General features: G+C 44.5%; 2 protein-coding genes across 2 annotated transcripts in view; one reads left to right on the forward strand and one right to left on the reverse strand.

The window, feature by feature from the left end:
* dpp10 (dipeptidyl peptidase like 10) overlaps positions 1 to 6,863 on the forward strand; it is a gene marked incomplete at both ends in the record, with an annotated part of 79,724 nt that extends 72,861 nt beyond the window's left edge. The window contains 9 exons of the mRNA XM_083681467.1: positions 1,260 to 1,358; positions 1,832 to 1,901; positions 2,202 to 2,396; positions 3,151 to 3,205; positions 3,583 to 3,682; positions 4,264 to 4,322; positions 5,316 to 5,388; positions 6,243 to 6,316; positions 6,726 to 6,863. Of these exons, the coding sequence (XP_083537593.1) occupies positions 1,260 to 1,358; positions 1,832 to 1,901; positions 2,202 to 2,396; positions 3,151 to 3,205; positions 3,583 to 3,682; positions 4,264 to 4,322; positions 5,316 to 5,388; positions 6,243 to 6,316; positions 6,726 to 6,863 (863 nt within the window). The remainder of the gene's footprint in view (positions 1 to 1,259; positions 1,359 to 1,831; positions 1,902 to 2,201; positions 2,397 to 3,150; positions 3,206 to 3,582; positions 3,683 to 4,263; positions 4,323 to 5,315; positions 5,389 to 6,242; positions 6,317 to 6,725) is intronic.
* Positions 6,864 to 11,827: 4,964 nt separating this feature from the next.
* The window catches only part of LOC310813223 (inactive dipeptidyl peptidase 10-like), a gene marked incomplete at both ends in the record, with an annotated part of 45,165 nt that continues 35,197 nt past the window's right edge, over positions 11,828 to 21,795 (reverse strand). The window contains 16 exons of the mRNA XM_083682086.1: positions 11,828 to 11,965; positions 12,571 to 12,644; positions 13,282 to 13,354; positions 13,699 to 13,757; positions 14,735 to 14,834; positions 15,184 to 15,238; positions 15,517 to 15,711; positions 16,298 to 16,367; positions 17,527 to 17,625; positions 18,540 to 18,587; positions 19,235 to 19,356; positions 19,840 to 19,887; positions 20,565 to 20,656; positions 20,863 to 20,970; positions 21,076 to 21,114; positions 21,382 to 21,505. Of these exons, the coding sequence (XP_083538212.1) occupies positions 11,828 to 11,965; positions 12,571 to 12,644; positions 13,282 to 13,354; positions 13,699 to 13,757; positions 14,735 to 14,834; positions 15,184 to 15,238; positions 15,517 to 15,711; positions 16,298 to 16,367; positions 17,527 to 17,625; positions 18,540 to 18,587; positions 19,235 to 19,356; positions 19,840 to 19,887; positions 20,565 to 20,656; positions 20,863 to 20,970; positions 21,076 to 21,114; positions 21,382 to 21,505 (1,444 nt within the window). The remainder of the gene's footprint in view (positions 11,966 to 12,570; positions 12,645 to 13,281; positions 13,355 to 13,698; positions 13,758 to 14,734; positions 14,835 to 15,183; positions 15,239 to 15,516; positions 15,712 to 16,297; positions 16,368 to 17,526; positions 17,626 to 18,539; positions 18,588 to 19,234; positions 19,357 to 19,839; positions 19,888 to 20,564; positions 20,657 to 20,862; positions 20,971 to 21,075; positions 21,115 to 21,381; positions 21,506 to 21,795) is intronic.

Raw genomic sequence — 21,795 nt, forward strand, 5'->3', positions numbered from 1 at the left:
TTGGAATCACTCTGTCGCAGGGGAGGCTGGTGGAGGTAGAAATCGGAGGATGGGATCATGGTAATGCACGGAATGTGTTTGATACCTTTCTTGATTCCATTCCACACATTACAATGACCCTGTTCTCCGATTTCTACCTTCACCAGCCTCCCCTGCGCTGTTGTGGTAAATAGCCCTGCCTGGGAAACGTATACTCAGGTGTCGCCCTCGGACCTTGAGGATGTCCTCTTGGTTTAATGGTAGATGCTTGGATCGTCAATGCGGGTGACCCAGGTTTGAACCCCCCCTGTCACTAGTGATCTTCAGGTGAGGTTAACTCCTATGTTAAAGATGGTGCATGTCTTGGGAGCTGCTCACAGTGAAGTCTAGACTCGGGTAAGACTGAGACATCGAGCGAAACCCTGGAGAAGGAAGCTAGCTGCCAAAATGTTTAAATAAAGGTGAAATAAATAATTAGCATCAGAGCAAGAATGTGCGGCTCTCTTTCTATATTCTCAGACTGATAAATCACCATTAAAACTTCTCAAACAATCGACTCTGATAAAACCAATGATCCCGTTCAACTACCCTACTCAATCTTACATCAAAGCTAGCTCCTTCCTCAGCCTTAGAGCAGGCAGCCATTTTGATTAATTCCCTCATTAAAGATGCATCATTATCTCCTATTTGGGGCCACAACAAACCTACATTGCTGAATCAGTGTCAGTGTAATTCGATCCTCATTTAACTGGATGGGGAAGTAGAGTTTAAATGCAACGTGGGTCTCCTGAAGTGAGTGAGTGTATGTGTGTGTGTGTGTGTGTGTGTGTGTGTGTGTGTGTGTGTGTGTGTGTGTGTGTGTGTGTGTGTGCGTGCTGCAAAACCAGACCATTTTTTCCATCTTTCTGTGTCTGAACTTGAGAGTTTTTGTTTTATTTCATCTCAGACTTGAATGAGAGATCTTTATGAATTCTCATGCCATTTGCTTGCCGGGAGACATTGTGAATGCTTCTATACCTAATGAACCATATCTCTCTCTCTCTCTCTCCCTACCACCCATCCACTCCCCTCCCCTCCCCTCCCCTCCCCTCCCCCTCCCCTTCCTCCCTCCCTCCCTCTCTCTCATTCTCTCTCTCTCTCCCTCCCCTTCCTTCCCTCCCTCTCTCCCCTTCTCTCCTCCTCCCCTCTCCCTCCCTCCTCCCTCCTCCTCCCCCCTCCCTCGCTCCCTCCCTCCCTTCCCCTTCCCCTTCCTTCCTCCCCCCCTTCCCCCCCCTCCAAAGACTACTACATCCTAGAGAACAACTCTCTGCTGATGGCAGCTCTGAAGGTCAAGAGGATCCAGCTGACTGACTTCAGAACTCTTCAGATAGACCACTTTGGTAAGGTGACACTTTTCTGTCACTGTCTTCTTCTTCTATGATATGAATGCTCTCTGTTTCTCCGTTGTTTCAGTTTAGAATCCCACTCTCCTGTGTGTTCTATATCCATGTATGTGGAAAGAGACCAAATCAGATCAAAGTTTATTGATCATGTGCAAGTGTATGTATCATGTGGATTCCTCATGTGCAGGACACAGCTGTAAACGTACAATAACATGCTCATTACGAGCTACCTCTCAACAGTGCAGTGAAATACAAGGATAGGAATAAAATAAAAATATAATAATAACAATAATACAATACCAATACAACATTATTGAGTAATAATACATTACACAATATACTATCAAGACGTGATAACAGAGGGGAAGCAGGCAATCCTCAGCCAGTAGGGACAAGTGTAGGCAGCAGTGCTAACCTCTAGACCGGATGTGGGAACTAATGCTGTCTGTGTGTCTGTCTGTTCTGCTCAGACCTGCCTCTGAAGATCTCCTACCCTCCGGACTTCTCTGAGTCTCGTCACTACGGCCTTCTGTTGATAGTGTAGGTGTCTCCCTCAGGTGTTTCCAATTAGGTTGCGTGTGTGAATTTGGATGAAATGTATTTTCTATGTATTATGGTGGATAGAAACCCAATGACGAGGTTCAGACTGTTTCTATTTGTATTTATGTGACCTACTGGGTTCTAACCAGGGGAGGCTGGTGGAGGTGTAGTGTTAGATACCATTCCTCATCCCATTCCATGAGCCCGTCCTCCCATTTCTACCTCCACCAGCCTCCCCTGGTTCAACGAACCATTCCTGTTACTACATTGACACTGTTTCTATTCTATCTGCTTTCTCAGTGACAGCACCCCCGGTGGTCAGTCGGTGAGTGACCGCTTCGTTCTGGATTGGGACACGGTTCTGGTGAGTTCTGACGACGTGATTGTGGTTCGTCTGGACGGCCGGGGCAGTGGGTTCCTGGGCCAGAGAGTTCTACATGAGGTCCACCAGCGCCTGGGAACCGTGGAGGTGCAGGACCAGATCGCTGCCGTGGAGTACGTTGATGTTCTAGAGTTTTCACTATTATATTATTAGTTCTAGAACATGAACATTCTAGAGTTGATGACCAGATCGCTGCAGTTAAGTACGTTCTAGACTACTGCATCTTAGATTCATCTCTTTCCTAATTACTGCTGGAAGGTGTAACATTACAGGTAGACTCTGGGATATGACGTCGTCACGCCTGTGAAAACAGAGCGACTTTCGTCAAATATATTGTAGTGAACAAGAGCCAACGTCCCCAACGTCCCTCACTTTCGCTGTCACTTTCTTTCCTTCCCTGTCCCTCAGTGTCTTCTTTTTTTTTCGATCCATCTCTCTGAAAAAACTAGCCTGAGGTAAACAGCTGCCTGGATGAGAATCAAAGACATTTGAATTCTGCCGGGGACGCTCACAACTGCACAACAACACTTTTGATGTGTGGGCTCTGCCCGAAAGCTCTATCCTCTAGTCTGTTGCATCTCCGTTGTTGAAAGTGTCTGGCAGCATCGCCTCACTAGTTTTTGCTGTGTCATCATATCCCAGAGTCTGCTTTTTAAGAATATGTCCACTATTCAGCTTTGACAGGCATTGACATAGAAACCCAATTTTTCAGCAATGTACTTTTGTTTTGAACAAACATTGCTATTCTTTCCATTAAAGCTGTATTGCATATTGTAAAATGTTTAATGTAGCTGGAATGCACATTGTAAAATATTTAATTTAGTTGTAATGCATATTGTAAAATGTTGCATTTATTGTGTATCTCAGATACATGCTGAAATTGCCATACATTGATCGGACAAGGATAGGAGTGTTTGGAAGGGTAAGATTATTGTTGCCAGAATCATTTGAGATGATGTGAGGCTTATAGTGGCTCCAAGGGAGGCTGGTGGAGGTAAAAATCGGAGGATGGGCTCATTGTAATGCCTGGAAGGAAATGAGGGATGGTATCAAACACGCATTACAATGAGCTTGTCCTCCGATTTCTACCTCCTCCAGCCCCCTCTGAGTGGCTCCCGATTGCATGCCTCAATTATGTCCATTCTTTCACTGAACTCACTTAATTTAACTGAAACAAACACACATACTCAAAACTACAAAGCCATACAGTTGCACAGCAAGTGCTCAGATTCTATCATTTGAGTTGTATTGGAAGTAACATCAACACTTGTTGTTGTTGTTGTTGTTGTGTGTTTTCAGGGTTATGGAGCCTACATCACCTTAATGATGCTGAAATCAACAGACAGCCTGTTTAAATGTTCAGTGGCTATGTCTCCAATCACAGACTGGAAGCTCTACGGTGAGTCAGTTGTTTGGTTGTCAACATGACTGGTAACTCTCTACGTTTACCTTTACATTTCAGTCATTTAGCAGACGCTTTTATCCAAAGCAACTTACATTAATTACAAGTAAATGGATCAACGATACATCAGTTAGCGTAAGTAAAACCTTTGATAAGAACAAGTGCCATCGGCAGTCACAGTGCTAGTGCTCCATGTTATGTTACTATCATCAAATGAAAAGATGGCTCTGGCCTTCAGATAGTATACTCAATGAAAATACTGTATGAAAATAAATAAAATAAAATACTCAGCTCTATATGAAAACCCAGCTCTTCATATTCTGCATAGAGGAGTAGTAAAAAGAAACCACAGGTAAATGACAGTTTGATGGTGATCCTCAGGCTCCCAAAATCGATGGCCCCTCATTCTCTTCTCTCAAAGCCTTCCTGTCTAGACTGAGCATAACAGCGATGACACCATGGAGTACTGTGTAGCAGCAGCATCTGTACAACTGCTTCACCTGACCCCCCCCCCCACCCCCTGTCTACCTCTCTACCTGACATCCTGTTTACAACGCATTACCTCTCTATTCCCTCAGCGTCAGCCTTCTCCGAGAGGTACCTCGGTATGCCGCTTCACGATGACAGCAGATACCAGGTGTGTTTGTTTACCACACGCGCACGCACACAGACACACACACACACAGACACACACACACACACACACAGAGACACACACACACACACACAGGTACGCACACACAGACACAGACACACATACACACACACACACACACACACACACAAACACATGTGCGCACACACACACACACACACACACACAAACACACGCACACACACACCCGCCTCTGTGGTGCTTGTTTGCCGTCGATCTGAGTTTTAGCTATTTGAAAGTGTCTCAGTGCCGTTACATCGCTGACATGCCAGGCGGGAAACCCCTGCAGTTACTGAGTGTTGCTGCCATCAAAGTCACATCAGGTAGCGCATCTCTCTCTTCTTCTGCTATCAAAGTCACATCAGGTACAGAGTCCCTTCGCTTTTTCTTCATCTCCCCTTTTTCCCTTCTTTCTGATGAGGATTCTCTGCGCTCAGGAGAGACTTTGTCACTCATCTCCGTAGTAACCGTGGCGCATTTGCGTGTTAGATCACATGGCGTTCGTGTTTTGTTTTTCTTTCGTGTTTTTTTGATGGGCTGCTGAAAGGGGTCGTCTGGCTTCTGCAGACTCCCCTGCTGAGAGGATCTGCATCGATGTTTGACATTGATGGTTCACTTTCAGTGAGGAGTGAGGGGAAGCTCCTAGAAATGGTTCTAATGCACAAACACACAGATTTTAGACATCACAACCAAACTATGAACTCGGTCTACGGACAAAACAAATGCAATGTTTATGGTTATATCAAGGGTTCAAAGACATATTAGCTCCAGGGGAGGCTGGTGGAGGTAGTAATCGTAATGGTAATACATGTGTATTACAATGAGCCTGTCCTCCGATTTCTATCTCCACCAGCCTCCCCTGAGTAGCTCCAGATTGCCTAATAATATTGATTGATTGCTCATTTTGATAATCCTCTAAAATTCTCTAAAAAATCTATTTCTCCTAACATGTGTGTGTGTTTGTCTCTCCTCTAGTTCCTCAGTGTACTTCAGAACGTCCAGCCCCTCAGGGAGCAGACTCTGATGCTAGTCCATGGCACAGCCGATGGTAAGAGACAACGTCGGGCAAATACCTTAGAGGCTGACCTGGTGTCAGATAAGTAGCCTAGCTATGTAGCGAACGGCGGTGTAGAGTAGCTTGAGTAGCGAGGATTGACCTCACGACCTTCCGCTTGCCAACCGGCCGCGTTAGCCACTGCTAACTCACTTGGTGGAGATGCTAACTCACTTGGTGGAGATGCTACCTTATATAGGTTTGTTACAGTATAGATTCTCACTCACTTCGTATGATGAAGGGTGTATCTAGTACAGTTGAGGCTGGCGGAGGTAGAAATCGGAGGACGGGCTCATTATAAAGTATGGAATGGAACGAGGGATGGTATCAAACACATGCTTTCTCCTTCGATGTTGAGTATCTGTCTGATACCATTCCTCATTCTATGCATTACAATGAGCCCGTCCTCCGATTTCTACCTCCATCACCCATTTCTACCTCCTTCACTTATGAAGGAGTATGAGACCCATCTGCTGAAAAGCCGACAGTATACAAAAATAGAACTCCTGAAAAGTTATGAACAAGACATTTTTTAATAAAAAGTAAAGACATGCAGCACTGTAGGAGGGAGACAGCTGTCTTCATTCAAATGGGAATTGAGAGAATTCGCACATTCAACTTAGTTTGTTTCTGAGGTATTTTTACTAGAAGAATTCACATACTGTATGATTCCATTTTATATTGCTCCTCGGGTGTTGAATTCATAGATGGTTTTGATTTTGTTATAAAGGCTGTGGTTTCTGAGGTATTTCGGTCTATTTGCTTGTCAAGTGTGCTGTCAGGAAGTGATTCAACTGAAGCAGAATTTTGCTGACATGTTCCGTTTTTCTTCATGCTTTTTTTTTCAGCCAACGTTCATTTTCAACATACTGCTGAGCTCATCAAGAACCTAGTGAAAGTCGGAGCAAACTACTCACTGCAGGTAAGTACAGAGACAGACAGAATACAATACAGTTATAATTATATGAAATTATATAAAAAATTATAAAAGTATAATTTCGTCTTATTTCAGCTCTATACTCCAACAGTTTGGATTTGAAATCAAACAATTACTATGGGGTCAAAGTAGAGATTCTCAGCTTTATTACAATGTTGACTATGTATAACAAGGGTTGAAACCAATTGAAAAAAAGAAAACATTGAATTAAAGCTGAGAATCTCTAGTGTAACCTCACAGTAATTGTTTTATTTCGAATACAAACTGTTGGAATATACTGTACAGCTAAAAGAAGACAAAATGCTTCCTATTTCCACTCCTTCTGGAGGGCACTGTATAATAGCATTGTTGTGTGTGATTAAAATGACATTACCCATGTGCCCCCCATCCACAGATCTACCCAGACGAAGGTCACTTCCTGTCTCTGAGGAGTCGGCAGCACCTCTTCGCCACCCTGACCAGCTTCTACAGAGAGTGTCTACAGGAGCAGGTCCTTCCGATCGCTGACGATGAGGAGGAGGAGGAAGAGTAGGAGGCGGAAGAGTAGGAGGAGGAAGAGGAGGAGGAGGAGGAGGAGTGGTGTAGCTAGACCTTCGGCAGGACTTTTACAGGAGCCGATCTTTAAACGTTGAGCCAATGAGATTGCAACGGCGTTGGCTTTAGGACCAAGTGTTTAAGACAAGCAGGTGGACACTGAGAGCTGCTGTGTGTGTGTGTGTGTGTGTGTGTTTCTGTGTGTGTGTGTGTGTGTGTGTGTGTGTGTGTGCGTGTGTGTGTGTGTGTGTGTGCAATTGTGTGTGTGTGTGTGTGTGTGCGTGGTGACGTGTGTAGATATCGGTGTGTGCACCTTTTGTGTGTGTAAATGTGTGTGTGCATGAGTTCACATCCGGACAAGCCCAACTGAAACCCTTTCAACGACAATGGACACAATGGCGTTGCCGGGACTATGGTGGGGACTCTCACCTATCGAAAAAAATGAAACTCCACTTAACTCTTCAACTCTGAGACGACCCCTCTCTCACTCTCGTTCTCTCTTTCTCTCTCTCTCGGAGAAGCACACTGCAGACGGCCGCCATCTTCTGCAGGGCCGTCTGGGTCTTCTTCCTAACGACATCCACACCTCCGAATGCATGGTTCTGTTCCCCTCTCAGCTTCACTCGTTCTGTCTAGTCTCTGTCGTGGTCCAGTAGAACATCGAGACGAGGTAGATGATATACCCTGATGAAGACAGATGAAGTACCTTTTTTAATAATCTCACCTACCCCCCTTTCTCTTTGTTTTGTTTTGGTATCGTAGCACAAGGAAATGCTGCACTTGGTCTTGAGGAATCGTAGGTAAACGCAAGCTCACCACTACCACCACCACCGGACTGCTGTGTTTGGATGGAGTTCCATACGCACAACTCTGACAAACACAACAACAGCAATGACGTCATTCACAAATAAGTGCAATTCCTGCAGCATCCCCTATCAACGTCCCCCCCTCTCACCTCCTCTCCCTCCCTCCCTCTCTCCCCTGTCCCCTGCCCCTTCCTCGCCCTCCTCCGCCCTGACCCCCCCCGCCATGAAAACAACAGTCACACAAGGTTCACACTTTATTGTACAGGAGGTCTTATGTAGACATGTCCACCTCCGTACAAAGTGCTGCAGAAGACCAATGCGTACGCATTCATAGATAGCAGGTAGCTTCACACACGCTGTAACCACCTGTGTCAACTCAGGTCTTTGAGACACAACCTTGCATAGCCTAGTTAAGTTAGTCTCTGAGACGGTTACATTAATGTCACCTGTAATGTCACATCATAACAGGGCATAAGACAGTTATAACTGCAGTCAGTAGTGAGCGGTCACGAAGACCCTTATACAGCATTGTGGAGGGCAAAGTAAGGTGTTTTGCATGTCTACAGTGGAATTTTATGCTGAGTTCCAAATCGACCCCTACAGTTGCCGCCTACCCCTGTAGTCTGTCTTGTAGATCTGAAAGGATTGGATAGGTCTTAGCAATGCAGTGAAAGTTCCACTTAGTCTATCAAAAAAAGATCGAGCTAACTCCCATATTGTTTACACCTATCCAGTTCTACAGGGGAGGCTGGTGGAGGTAGAAATCGGAGGACGGGCTCATTGGAATGCATGGAACGGAATGAGTAATGGTCTTTGATACCATTCCTCATTCCGTTCCATGCATTACAATGAGGCCGTCCTCCGATTTCTACCTCCACCAGCTTCCCCTGGTTGTAGTAGACGCGAGGGGCTGATCTGGAATCAGGGCCCCTATCTACACTGTGTCTCAGAGTCGTCGGGAGTGCTGATCTAGGATCAGGTCCTCCACATGTCCATATAAACGTATTCATTATAATCTAGAAGGCCAAACTGAGCCTAGATCAGCACTCCTGCTCTGATATCCTTTGCAAATACGGCCCCAGCTCTCTCTCTGAAGTGTTGTCGTGTTTTGTACAGTCCGATACTGCAGAGTGTGTACATACATATATATTTTTGAGAGGTCAGATCTCATTGGGTTGTTTGGTCTACGGGGATATGGATATCGGTTTGACCTTTGACCTGGATGTCTCTTTCCTTGTACATTTCTCCGGGTTTCTTTTTTTTTGTTTTCGGTTGCTTTTCTTCTTCTTCTTGTTTTGTTTCTTCTTCTTCTCCGTCTTAGGATGGATTTTGTAATGCTTGTTCTCGTTCTTTTGGCTGTTTTTAATGGGAGGGTTGGTGGGGGGGGTGGGGGGGTGGGGTGTTAGGGGGAGGGGTTATTGTGATTGTCCTCTAGTGATGATTATGAATAAAAACCACTGAAAAAACACAAGATTATCGTAAGATGTTTAGAGCAACAACAGCTCTGCAGTCATTTGTCAAGGAGAGGAATGACCCAATCAGAGGACAGACATGATTGATCCAATCATGTCAACATTACTGCTCAGGTATATTTAATCTATTCCTTCACCTTGGGACTCACCTTTGTGTCAACATGCTGTGTGTGTGTGTGTGTGTGTGTGTGTGTGTGTGTGTGTGTGTGTGTGTGTGTGTGTGTGTGTGTGTGTGTGTGTGTGTGTGTGTGTGAAAGAGAAAGAGAGAGCGAGAGAGACAGAGACAGAGACAGAGGTAGAAAAAAGATAGAGAGAGACAGAGGGAGGAGCGAGAGAGGGAGAGGGAAAGGGGGGGAAGGAGAGAGACAGATGGGGGGAGGACAGAGAGATATAAAGGGAGAGGGAGAGGATGTAAAGCTAAAATATGGAGAGCCATATTGGCCAGACAGATGTTGGTACCTCTTTTGAACAACTGAATCTCTCAGTCTGTGTTCCGCACAGCAACAGCAGCCTTCACATCTGAATCACAGGCTCTTATTTAGTCCACAACCAGTAAGTACCGCAGACCGTGGAAATGTTCATACAAACATTCATTCATACATTCATTCTCCACAACATTTAGAAGATAAACAGAGGATACAACAGGCAGCAGCAGGCGTACATATCCAGATAGAATGATTTATTCCAGTGTACAAAGATCGGTCAAATATACAAATGCAATCCACTGAAGGTATGTGCTGTACAAGGTGAACTGATCTGTCAGAGCGTGATTCAGCAAACACGGGCATTGATCAGGGAAGGCTGGCGGAGGTAGAAATCGGAGGACAGGCTCATTGTAATGCATGGAATGGAATGAGGAATGGCATCAAACATGTTTTACATTACACACGTTTGATACCATTCCTTATTGTGTTCCATGCATTACAATGAGCCTGTCCTCCGATTTCTACCTCCAGCAGCCTCCCCTGGCATGGATATACAAACAGTACAGGAGGCTATAGGATTGACACATAACTCTGGATAATCATACAGGTAAACATGTATGGTATTATGGACATAAGGTGTGGCTTTTACCATATAATACTTTTATGACTTACCCTGCAAAACATGAGATTTACACCATCTCAATACATTTACACAAGCAAACTGATCGACCATAGCAGGTTACATTGATGTAACGGTAAAGAAGGAAACACTTGTTTATTTGCTTTCACAGTTTTACATCTCAAAATGATCTAGCTGTATCTTTGTTTCACATCTGTTAGGGCTATATGTAATGAATGAAAACACAACTGCATACAGTAATCACATCATCAGAATGCAATGTTTCCGATCCTCTGGAGGAATTTTGTGTTACTAATCCAAATTCTGATTGCTTCCCTGATCTGTGTAGATTATACCCATGCCCCAGGGGAACCTGGTGGATGGGCTCATTGTAATGCATGGTTCCATGCATTACAATGAGCCCATCCTCCGATTTCTACCTCCACCAGCCTCCACTGTGCTGTATGCTGATGGTCTCATTTTGCTATGTACACTATGTACAAAACCATCGTACTCGAATACATATATAACCCTATTCTATTGTGAGTATATGGAGTTTGCAGTAATGCAGTCTGGTTATGCATGGGAACAGTGAGTGAGATCAGCTGAGAGGTGGAACGAGGCATGTGACATGAGGTAAAGGCACCTGTAGGGGTTGGGCTGTGACAGGAAACAGGGAGTGCAGTAGATATAGCAGAACTGAGTACTATAAGTATCTAGCAGGTATAGCGATATATCATAATGGCGTAAAAAAAAAAAAGTCTTGGAGCAAACCAGCGTTGTGGTGATTTCACCTGTTACCGCCGACACAAATTGCCAATATGCCTGCGTTTGGACCTGCGTCCGCTTTGCAGAGACCTAGAACTGTTGGTAGGTATGTTGGTATCTAGTAGGAATACTATACTATCTAGATATACACCTAGGATGATCACAGTAGATTAGAGCTGCCTGAAAATAAAATCTTCAAAGGAAAAAATAAATACATCTCTCTCTCTCTCTCTCTCTCTCTCACATCGGAACATCTGCACTTAAACAACAAACAACAAAAAACAAAATAGTGACATCATTCCCCTGTTCGTTTGTTCAAAGAAAACAAGAAAAGTATACAGATCAATATACTGTACAGGAAATTAAATATACAGCTTCAGTCTCATCAAGGCTCATTCCTGCTGTCTACAGCTACACTGAGTGACCTCTTCTCCTCTTTTCGCCTCTTCTCTTCACGCATCGTCTCACTACATCTACCCACGTCTCATATGTCTCCCTACATCTCTCCAGGTCTCACTGGTGGCTCACCAGAGTACAGACACTCCTAGACGGCTCCTCTGTCTCTTTGGGCAAGGACTGCTATACAAATACAGGCTCATTATGATGCAATACCCTGACCAAAGCCTTGGGGCATCACCATACACCTGGACATGGTGTTTATCATGCTTTTTAATGTTTCTATTGAAATATCAAGTTTGTAAAGGATTTAGAAATTGGAAAACGTTCCTCGCCTACGAGAGCTCCTCCCTTCCTTCCTTAGTGTGGGAGAAGTGAAGGCTCCATACACTGTTCAATTTCAGTTGTACACATCTATCTAGCAGGCGCTGGCTGTAGTCAGTGCTTCTCCATGTCTCTCTATCTGCTCCTCCAGTCTAGTCGTCCTCCTTAGAGGCCGGCGCGTCCACAGGGACGTCCTCCTGGAAGCACTCCTTGAAGAAGGTGATGATGTTGGTCAACATGTAGTGTCTGCTCCAGACTGAGACGATATTGTGGCCTTCGTCTGGGAAGATCTAGGTACGCAAAGACAGGCGGACATTTTGATTACACATCCAAGAGAGACATTTCGATTACACCTATACGTTTTGGTAGCGATCGAAATTCTACCCCTACAAAATCGTCATCATCTTGTTTTACATTAACGATTGCTAGTATTACAAACAGGAACCACGTCCACTTCCCCCATGCCATTCCTTTAGATCTAAAACTATAGGTTAGGTCTAAGCAATCTGGTTGTTAGCCCAACCTTTCCTAATAGGCCCGGTGCTAATACCTCAATGCTGTACCAGCAAGCTAATATTCTGCTAGCTCTAAAAGGTGAGAAATAGCTGAGAGCTAATATTCTGCTCACTTTAAAGGGAGGGGACACGTTGTACTAATACGAGACAGGCTCTCCTGAGGGCAGGTTATGCTCCACACAGCAGGAACCCATTCTCACTTTGTCTCACTTGAATTGATGAATGATTTAAGGCTGCGAGAGGAGGTCTGTTTGAATTCTAAATGTGTCACAATGGCCTCCTTTTTGTCGGTTGGAAATTAAATGAAACTCCGCTGCACAGGAAGGAAGAGGGGACGGGGGGACAGGGGGGACGGAGGGTGGGGGGTTCTAAGCACTCACCTGCAGCGTGTAGTTAACGTTTGATATCGACAGCAGTTTCACCAACTCAGCAGAATGCTGGAAATGAACAGTGGCTGAGAGAGAGAGAGAGAGAGAGAGAGAGAGAGAGAGAGAGAGAGAGATAATAGTAATTGAATCATCATGTCCTTGCTTAACAGGTAGTTTAATCCAAAATGACTTCCGTTGTAGGCAATTTAGCTCAATTCAGTTGATAAGGGAGCAGTGATTGGACAGGGACGATGCATCGAGGAGCAGGGATTCGACAGGGACGATGCATAGAGCAGGGATTGGACAGGGACGAGGCATAGAGGAGCAGGGATTGGACAGGGAAGATGCATAGAGCAGGGACTGGACAGGGACGAGGCATAGAGGAGCAGGGATTGGACAGGGATGATGCATAGGGGAGCAGGGATTGGACAGGGACGATACATAGAGCAGGGATTGGATAGGAACGTCATGTGGTCTACTAATTGATTGTACAGTACAGCATGGAACCTCCTCCTCAGAGGTTTACACAGTATAAATGTATATGATAAACTTATTCTAAAGTGACACAGGGTCATCCATGTGTTCATTCAACACTGTATGGCTTGATAGAGTGATCCAAACCCTAGAGAGACCACTCTGCTCACCATCGCCAGACCCCTGGACAATACTGTGTGACCTCTGACCTTCGAGTAAATAAAGAGACCTAGAGATCTCCATGCTCACCATCGGCAGTCCCGTGGACGATGAGGAACTTCAGGTGGCTGGTGCCTGTGATGTTGGGCAGAAGACTGGAGATCTGGAGGAGACACACCGTGACAACTGATACGGCTATATTACTGACAGCATTACTGACAAGTCTGTATTACTGACAACATTACTGACAAGTCTGTAATACTGACAACATTACTGACAAGTCTGTATTACTGACAACATTACTGACAAGTCTGTATTACTGACATGTCTGTATTACTGACAACATTACTGACAAGTCTGTATTACTGACATGTCTGTATTACTGACAACATTACTGACAAGTCTGTATTACTGACAACATTACTGACAACTGCATTACGATTTCTACCTCTACCAGCCTCCCCTGCCCTCAACATTCCTCAGAGAGACCGTCAAGGTCAATCATACCTTATATTTATGTTCTTCCTTCACTGGAAACCCAAAGTACCGCTCAGTGAAGGCCGAACCTGGAGGAAGATACACAACACAACACAACACAGCATAAGGATATGGTGCATCTTGGAAAAATGACAGGTATGAGACATCAGATCCACATGTCAGAATCCGAAAGAGCAAAAGCACAAAAGGAGATGTGGAAAAAAAGAATCGAATAAGATCTCAAATGCACATTTTCTCTTTTCATTCTGTTGTCTCAGCTCCCTCCATCTCCCTTGAGAGGATTGCTGCCTGAGTGTTTGGAGGTGAAGCAGAAATTCAAAGACAGCTCTGGAGCTGTGAGAGCTGCAGTACCTGTCTCCCTGTATCTCTGCTGTGTGTCTCCAGGTTTCAATGATGTGACTGGCTGCTGTTCTAGGAGGTGCTAGTCATAACCTGGCATAACCTTATGAGTTATCAGTGGAGGCTGGTGGAGGTAGACATTTGGAGGACGGGCTCATTGATTTCTACCTCCACCAGCCTCCACTGCCTGACATGGTAGCTTGTCTCTTCTACAGCATTCATGAGTCTGATTGGACGAGGCTCTAAGTAATTCTAAAGATGCAGCATATGTTTGTCTTGTGTGACAGGGGCTGAAGGGACATAAGTATACGGCCATCAGGATAAATCTTCAGCCATATTTGACAGCACCTGAAACAGCTGTCTGCCATGTTAGACTGTGTCTGGGCCTTGCCATAGAATCTCTCATAGTCTATTACTTTATTTATCTTGATCCATTTATCTCAAGCGTATTTGTTTATCTCTTAACTTAATTAAGCTTAATTAACCTAATGAATCTAATTAAAATCAGATTGTTGTGTCTGGTCCTTACTGTAACAACTCCAGTCTTTATCTGTATTCATTCATCTAATTAGTTAATTAATTAATTATGTAAATAGGTATGTGTCTGGTCCTTGCTCTAACAACTTCAGTCTGTATCTGTAATCATTCATATATTCTAATTAGTTAATTCATGAAATATGTAGATCAGTCTTTGGCAGGTCCTTACCGTAGAGTCTCCAGTCAGTGACAGGGGCGACTGCAACACCACACCTGAACATGGAACCGTAGGACAGGAGCAGCAGGGAACTCAGGAAGCCTCCGTACACCTGGGGAGACGCACACACACACACACACACACACACACACACACACACACACACACACACACACACACACACACACACACACACACACACACACGTACAGAGGAAACACACACACACACACCCACACACACACACACACACGTACAGAGGAAACACACACACACACACACACACAGACAGACACACACACACACACACACAACCACAGGAAACACACAGAAGAAACACAGAGGTCAGGTCAGGTCAGGTCAGGTCAGGTCAGGTTTTACCCAGGTGGGTCAAAACAAACTGGACAGTGATACTAGTAGAAACTCATGAGAGGGATCTGGTTGGAAACAAACTTCCTCACCTGGCCATAAACTCCAACTTTGGCCCCATCAACATAGGGCAGCTTGGTCACGTACCTACAGTATGAGATCACAGAGGGTACATTTTTAAGTATTTTAGGTTAAAAGTCAGATATTTCTCAAATCAAACAGTTCAGTTTGGTACAGTTGGGAGGCTCACATAGTTGTCCCCCAGCTGAAACTCTATGTCCTACTATATGAGTGAGGTCCATAAGCAACAGCTCTGTGTTGACACTCCAGCTCAGCAGTGACTCAGAGAAGGACATCAACTCTAGAATGTTCATGCTCTAGAGAACTAATAATATAATAGTGAAAACTCTAGAACATCAACGTACTCCACGGCAGCGATCTGGTCCTGCACCTCCACGGTTCCCAGGCGCTGGTGGACCTCATGTAGAACTCTCTGGCCCAGGAACCCACTGCCCCGGCCGTCCAGACGAACCACAATCACGTCGTCAGAACTCACCAGAACCGTGTCCCAATCCAGAACGAAGCGGTCACTCACAGCCTGACCACCGGGTGTGCTGTCACTGAGAAACATTAGTAAACAGTGCTGGTTATACTGTATGTTAAGTCTCAATGGGAGTGCAATCCATTACTCAGCCTGTTTCCTCCAGTATACACTTACACACTCCCCTACATGAAATACAAGTATGATTCAGCCCTGAATGGCTCACGAATGCACTAGACATAAGGAATCCATACAATCTCAATATAGATCATTCAATTATCTCAAGAGAAATACTACAAACAATTCCTCTACCTCTCTCATACCATACTGAACCTTAGCTTATAACCATACTGAATGGTTATAACATACCTAACTCAAGCATAAGGATAGCTCAAGCATAAGCACACCTAACTCAAGCATGAGGGGTTTAGGGCAGAGTTGGAGACTTATGAACACAGATCTAGTCAAATCAAAGTATGATTCAGTGCAGGGGAGGGCTGGTGGAGGTAGAAATCGGAGGACGGGCTCATTGTACATGTGTTTGATACCATTCCTCATTCCTATCCATGCATTACAATGAACCCGTCCTCCGATTTCTACCTCCACCAGCCTCCCCTGCTTCAGTCCTGAATGGCTCAAGATAATACAGAGGGGTTGGTACCTACAGTAGCAGTAGAACAGGGTACTGAACCAACTCATCAAAGTCCAGTGGAAACGTTAACTCCAGAGGGAGCGCTGAAAGACAGAGCATGATCACGTTTCAATCTCAGTCCTCTGAAATCATGCCAAACGTTATATCACACCGATTATCCTCAGTACTGTAGCAATCAACGTCCGTGTCAAATGTAGCATCTTAGAACTCCTTTGGTGATTGTTTCTGCAAATAACTATACATGTCAACCATTGAGGGCAGTTTCCTCATTGGACATTGTGATTTGAATGAAATGGTCTATCAGCAATAATTGGCTTTTCATGTGTGAATGCACACATGAACAATCTGAGACAGATTACAGATGTGACACTAACCAATACACATTACACATGCAGTATGATAATAGTTTTCCTAATCATCAAGACATAAAAAAATAGCACACAAAAACAACAAAACTTCACTTTACTTTATTAAATATAGTTTTACAGAGACAATGCACATAAATACACAGACACATAGAGAGTGAGGTCCATGTCTCTATTAAAAAGCATTTAATAAAACATAGAGACAATTGTGTGTGATTGCGTTGCCAGATCACAGCGGAGCGCCCATATGGCGAGCTTTCCCCCCTAATTGAATCAGTTGATTGGCGTGATTCTCATTCCGGAGCTGATTCCCAATCACCTCACAAAGCTCTGCACCTGTTCTCTTAATTGTGTTTGTCCCAGAGCCTGTTTGGTATGTGCGACACCACTCCTGCCTCATGTTTATAATGTGGCTAGCTAGCTACACGGCTAACCCTGCTGTTTATTATGTGGCTAGCTACAGTGCTAACACTACTGCTTTCATGTTTATACTGTGGCTAACTACAGTGCTACTACTGCTGCCTGCATGTCTCCATGGTTCACACTACACAAATATAACCAAAGGCTGATTAATTAATGACTCTGCTCATGTTAAAAAATTAACATGTTCTCATGCATAATTTAAATCAATGTGCACAAAGTATACCGCGTATAGGCTAGGCTATTAACTAGGGACCTGTCATGTGATTCGTTCTATATGAACTACGAGTAGTGGTGGTGATGATGATGAGGAGGAGGAGGAGGAGGAGGAGTAAGAGGTGATGGGGGAAGACAGCTGTCAGATTATATGGCTTACTTTGATGTTGATGACGATGATGATGAAATCGTAATCACTATGACAAAAGAGATTGTGACGGCATCGACTGGAGAACCTTACCCATGTTGTTGACTTGCAGAGTTGTGCTCTCTCTCCGTGGCAGGTTCCGGTACATCAGGGCGTCCCTCAGCGCTGTGTTCATCTCCAGGTTGTCATTCTCTGCCAGGGGAGAAGGGAGAGAGGAGCAATTGTTGATTTAATAGGCAGAGGAAGACAATCACCTCAGCTCTTTAACCACCTTCATGAGAAGGCGTTATCTTGAAATATCATCATTGAGAATGCAATGTTATTGTAATAATGTCATGTTAATTAGTGAGGTTCTGCTGTTCTGAATGCCATAATGTTATGGTGTTCTAAACTCATATTCACGTTGAATCATATTACTGAAACGAGCATGATACAGTAGTCTAACCGTGCAGAAGAACTCATTAAGGATGTGTTAGTTACTTACATTACCATAACAGCGTTCATACATTTCAAAACACTCCCACACACACGCACACACACACACACACACACACACTTCAGGAGACCCACGTTGCATTTAAACTCTACTTCCCCATCCAGTTAAATGAGGATCAAATTACACAGACACTGATTCAGCAATGTAGGTTTGTTGTGGCCCCAAAGATGTATAATAATGCATCTTTAATGAGGGAATTAATCAAAATGGCTGCCTGCTCTGAGGCTGCAGTCTGAAGAGGGAGAGGAAGGAGATCATTTATCCTCTGCAGTAACCTACAGCTTTCCTCCATAAGGCCCTCATGGGCCTTGTACTGTTCATCACAAAACACTTTACACTAGTATAATTGGTTCCACTGTACCAGGGGGAGGCTGGTGGAGGTAGAAATCAGAGGACGCACTCATTGTAATGCGTGGAACGGAATGAGGACTGGTATTAAACACATATGCACTGTTGAGTGGTTGGGATTAACAAGCATTTCATTGCACCATTAACATCTTTATTCTGTGCATATGATGAATAAACTTTTATTTTATTTTATTTGACCACACAGACACAGTCACACACACACACACACACACACACACAGAGCCACATAAGCCATACTTACTGCTCATGTCGCTCAGTTTGTGTAGGGTTGTTTTGGGAATGCCAGGGCCTGCGTAGAGGAGAACAAGTGACTGAGACAACACACTGTAACAGCTCTTCTGTGCATTCATCTGCATTACTTCACAAGTCATTTGTATATATGTACAGTACCAGTCAAAAGTTTGGACACACCTTGCCAAGAGTGTGCAAAGCTGTCATCAAAGCAAAAGGTGGCTACCTTGAAGAATCTAAAATATAAACCATATTCTCGTTTGTTTAACACTTTTTTGTTTACTACATAATTCCATATGTGATCCTTCATAGTTTTGATGACTTCAATATTCATCTACAATGAAGAAAATAATAAAAAATAAAGAAAAAACATTGAATGAGAAGGTGTGTCCAAGATAGAAGTTTTCCAGGATATATTAAAAGAGTGATTCTTTCAGATTGTGATATTGTGATTATGGCTACCCCAGTGGAGGCTGGTGGAGGTAGAAATCGGAGGACGGGCTCGTTGTAATGCATGTGTGTTTGATACCATTCCTCATTCCATTTCATGCATTACACTGAGTCCGTCCTCACGATTTCTACCTCTGCCAGCCTCCCCTGGGCTACACTAAACCCTTCACAGAGGGATGAGACAGTGTGCATACCACCCAATTAAGAGCTTCTCTACAGGGTGCGTAGGTTAAAGATTAAAGACTGAACTCTGACCTTTGCAGCTGAGCAGGACGTGTTGATAGTTGCGACTGAAGACAGCGTGGTAGTAGGAACACTGGGGCTTGAAGAGGGAGCAGGTCAGGCATTCACGACGGAACGGGTCCACCGCAGAGACTCTGGTGAAGAGAGGCGGAGAAACACAGTGAGATGGAAGAGAGGAGGAGGAGGAGAAACACAGAGAGAGGTGAGAGGAGAACAGAGGAGGAGGAGAAACACAGAGAGAGGAGGAGGAGAGGAGGAGGAGGAGGAGAAACACAGAGAGAGGTGAGAGGAGAAGAGAGGAGGAGGAGGAGAAACACAGAGAGAGGAGGAGGAGAGGAGAGGAGGAGAAACACAGTGAGAGGAGAGAAGAGAGCAGGAGAAACACAGTGAGATGGAAGAGAGGAGGAGGAGGAGGAGGAGAAACACAGAGAGAGGTGAGAGGAGAACAGAGGAGAAAGGAGAAACACAGAGAGAGGAGGAAGAGAGGAGAGGAGGAGAAACACAATGAGGAGAGAGGAGAGGAGGAGAAACACAGAGAGATGAGAGGTCAAAGGGTGAGGAGACCAAACTCATTCACGGTAGGAAGGACCTCAGAGTACTGGCTGTAGAATCATTACCTGTACAGGTGTCTTTGAGTGGAGCCCTCCTCTGTGCTCAGGAAATAACTGGAGAAAGACAGAATGGAAGGTTACTCTCCAGAATATCATTATACCTCTGAATAGAGTCCTGAATGTACAGCATATTTATTCTTTATTTTTTATGTATCCTTTATTTAGGCTGGGGAGTCACATGGAGACCAATGTCTCTTTTCCAAGAGCCCTGCATATAACCCAATTTACAACTATACCTGTTACACAATTACATTATAAGCTCAATCAAGAAAAACGATCACATTTTACATCAACTAGGTCAGCAATCAGTATTTTAAATTGCCTGAGCGTATTTTTGTAGATTGTTCCAGCAGTGAGGTGCACCAAAACTAAAAGCAGATTTACCCAATTCAAGAGACACGGGTAACCATATCAACACAGCATGTGGCCCGGGCTTCTCTGATTCACACACTGTTGCTGTCGTCATAAACCAGGATCTGTACCGCCTCCCTTGCACCTCCCTTGCACCTCTCTTACTCACACTGTGAGAGTGTGAGTAGGGTGTGGGTGTCTGTCAGACAGGGGAGGCTGATGGAGGTAGAAATCGGAGGACGGGCTCATTGTAATGCATGGAATGTTTGATATCCTTCCTCATTCTATTCCATGCGTTTCAATGAGCCCGTCCTCCGATTTCTGCCTCCATCAGCCTCCCCTGCTGTCAGAGTAGTGTGTGAGTAGTGTCTCTTACTCACACATTGTTGGTGCCCTCGTCATAAACCAGGATCTGAGTGACCTCCCAGCTTCCTGAGGTCAGGTGACGCATGTTGACCTCTTCACCTTCGACCTTGGGGGAGAACACGAAACAAACAGCTAATGTTAGCATGACACCGGCTAGTCCTCTACACTACAGGCGAGGCTGGTGGTGGTAGAAATCGGAGGACGGGCTCATTGTAATGCATTGAATGGAACGAGGAATGGTATCAAACACACGTTTGCATGACAATGAGTCCGGGGCTCTGTGTTGGATCTGTGACCGCTGTACCCTCCTACCTGGTCGGACATCATGGCGATGTGGCTGAACGCTCCTCGTCCTCCATGTTTGATGGGCGTGGTCAGGAAGAAGGTGGTCCCGTCCTTGGTGAACATTGGCTCTTCATTCTGACAAGTATTCAGTAGCCCATGAATCCCATGATGATGATAATAACTGTGTTATAACTGTCATTACTGTGTAACTACTGTGTAATAAATCCTTGGTATGCTTACCTGCCGATCCAACCACTTCTCTGATGTCATCACGTGTTTCTGAGCGGAAAACAAAGAGGTTAGTGACTGGCTAGTGTTTTTACTATTGAAATGACAATGATATTAACATCTGGAATTCATCTACTTACCTTTCCTTATATGTAAACAAAATATATATAGATATATATAGTCACTATGTTTGTGTCAGTATGTTGACAATACCATACAAACCTGTCATTGGATCAATGTCTAAAAACCATTGATGTCAAACTAGAGCTGTGGTCAGAAAATGATTTATCTCCACTAAATGTGCTATCAGTGCCTCACCTTGACACACGCCCCCGTATTGACATCACAGAGAGACAAGATGGAGGTGTTCTGGGCTCTGTTCAACCATCGCACGGCCATCTTCTCCTCCCTCACCCACTTCACCATGGTGATGTAGTACTCACTACGGGGGGGAACAACAACAATGACAGCATGTTTGTTTATTTTAACATTTATTTAGCCAAGTATGTCAATAGGAACAAATTCCATTTTACAATGATGGCCTGGTCGGAGAAGGAAGGGAACAATGTAACCATGTCCAAGCCCAGGCCCGGGGGGTAAGAGAGCTTTGTTAGGTACCTTCTCATTGGACAGGCAGATAACTTGTTAGGTACCTTCTCATTGGACAGGCAGAGAGCTTGTTAGCTACCTTCTCATTGGACAGGCAGAGAGCTTTGTTAGGTACCTTCTCAT

This window comes from Argentina silus (assembly GCF_951799395.1).
Source record: "Argentina silus genome assembly, chromosome: 12".
Lineage (NCBI taxonomy): Eukaryota > Metazoa > Chordata > Actinopteri > Argentiniformes > Argentinidae > Argentina > Argentina silus.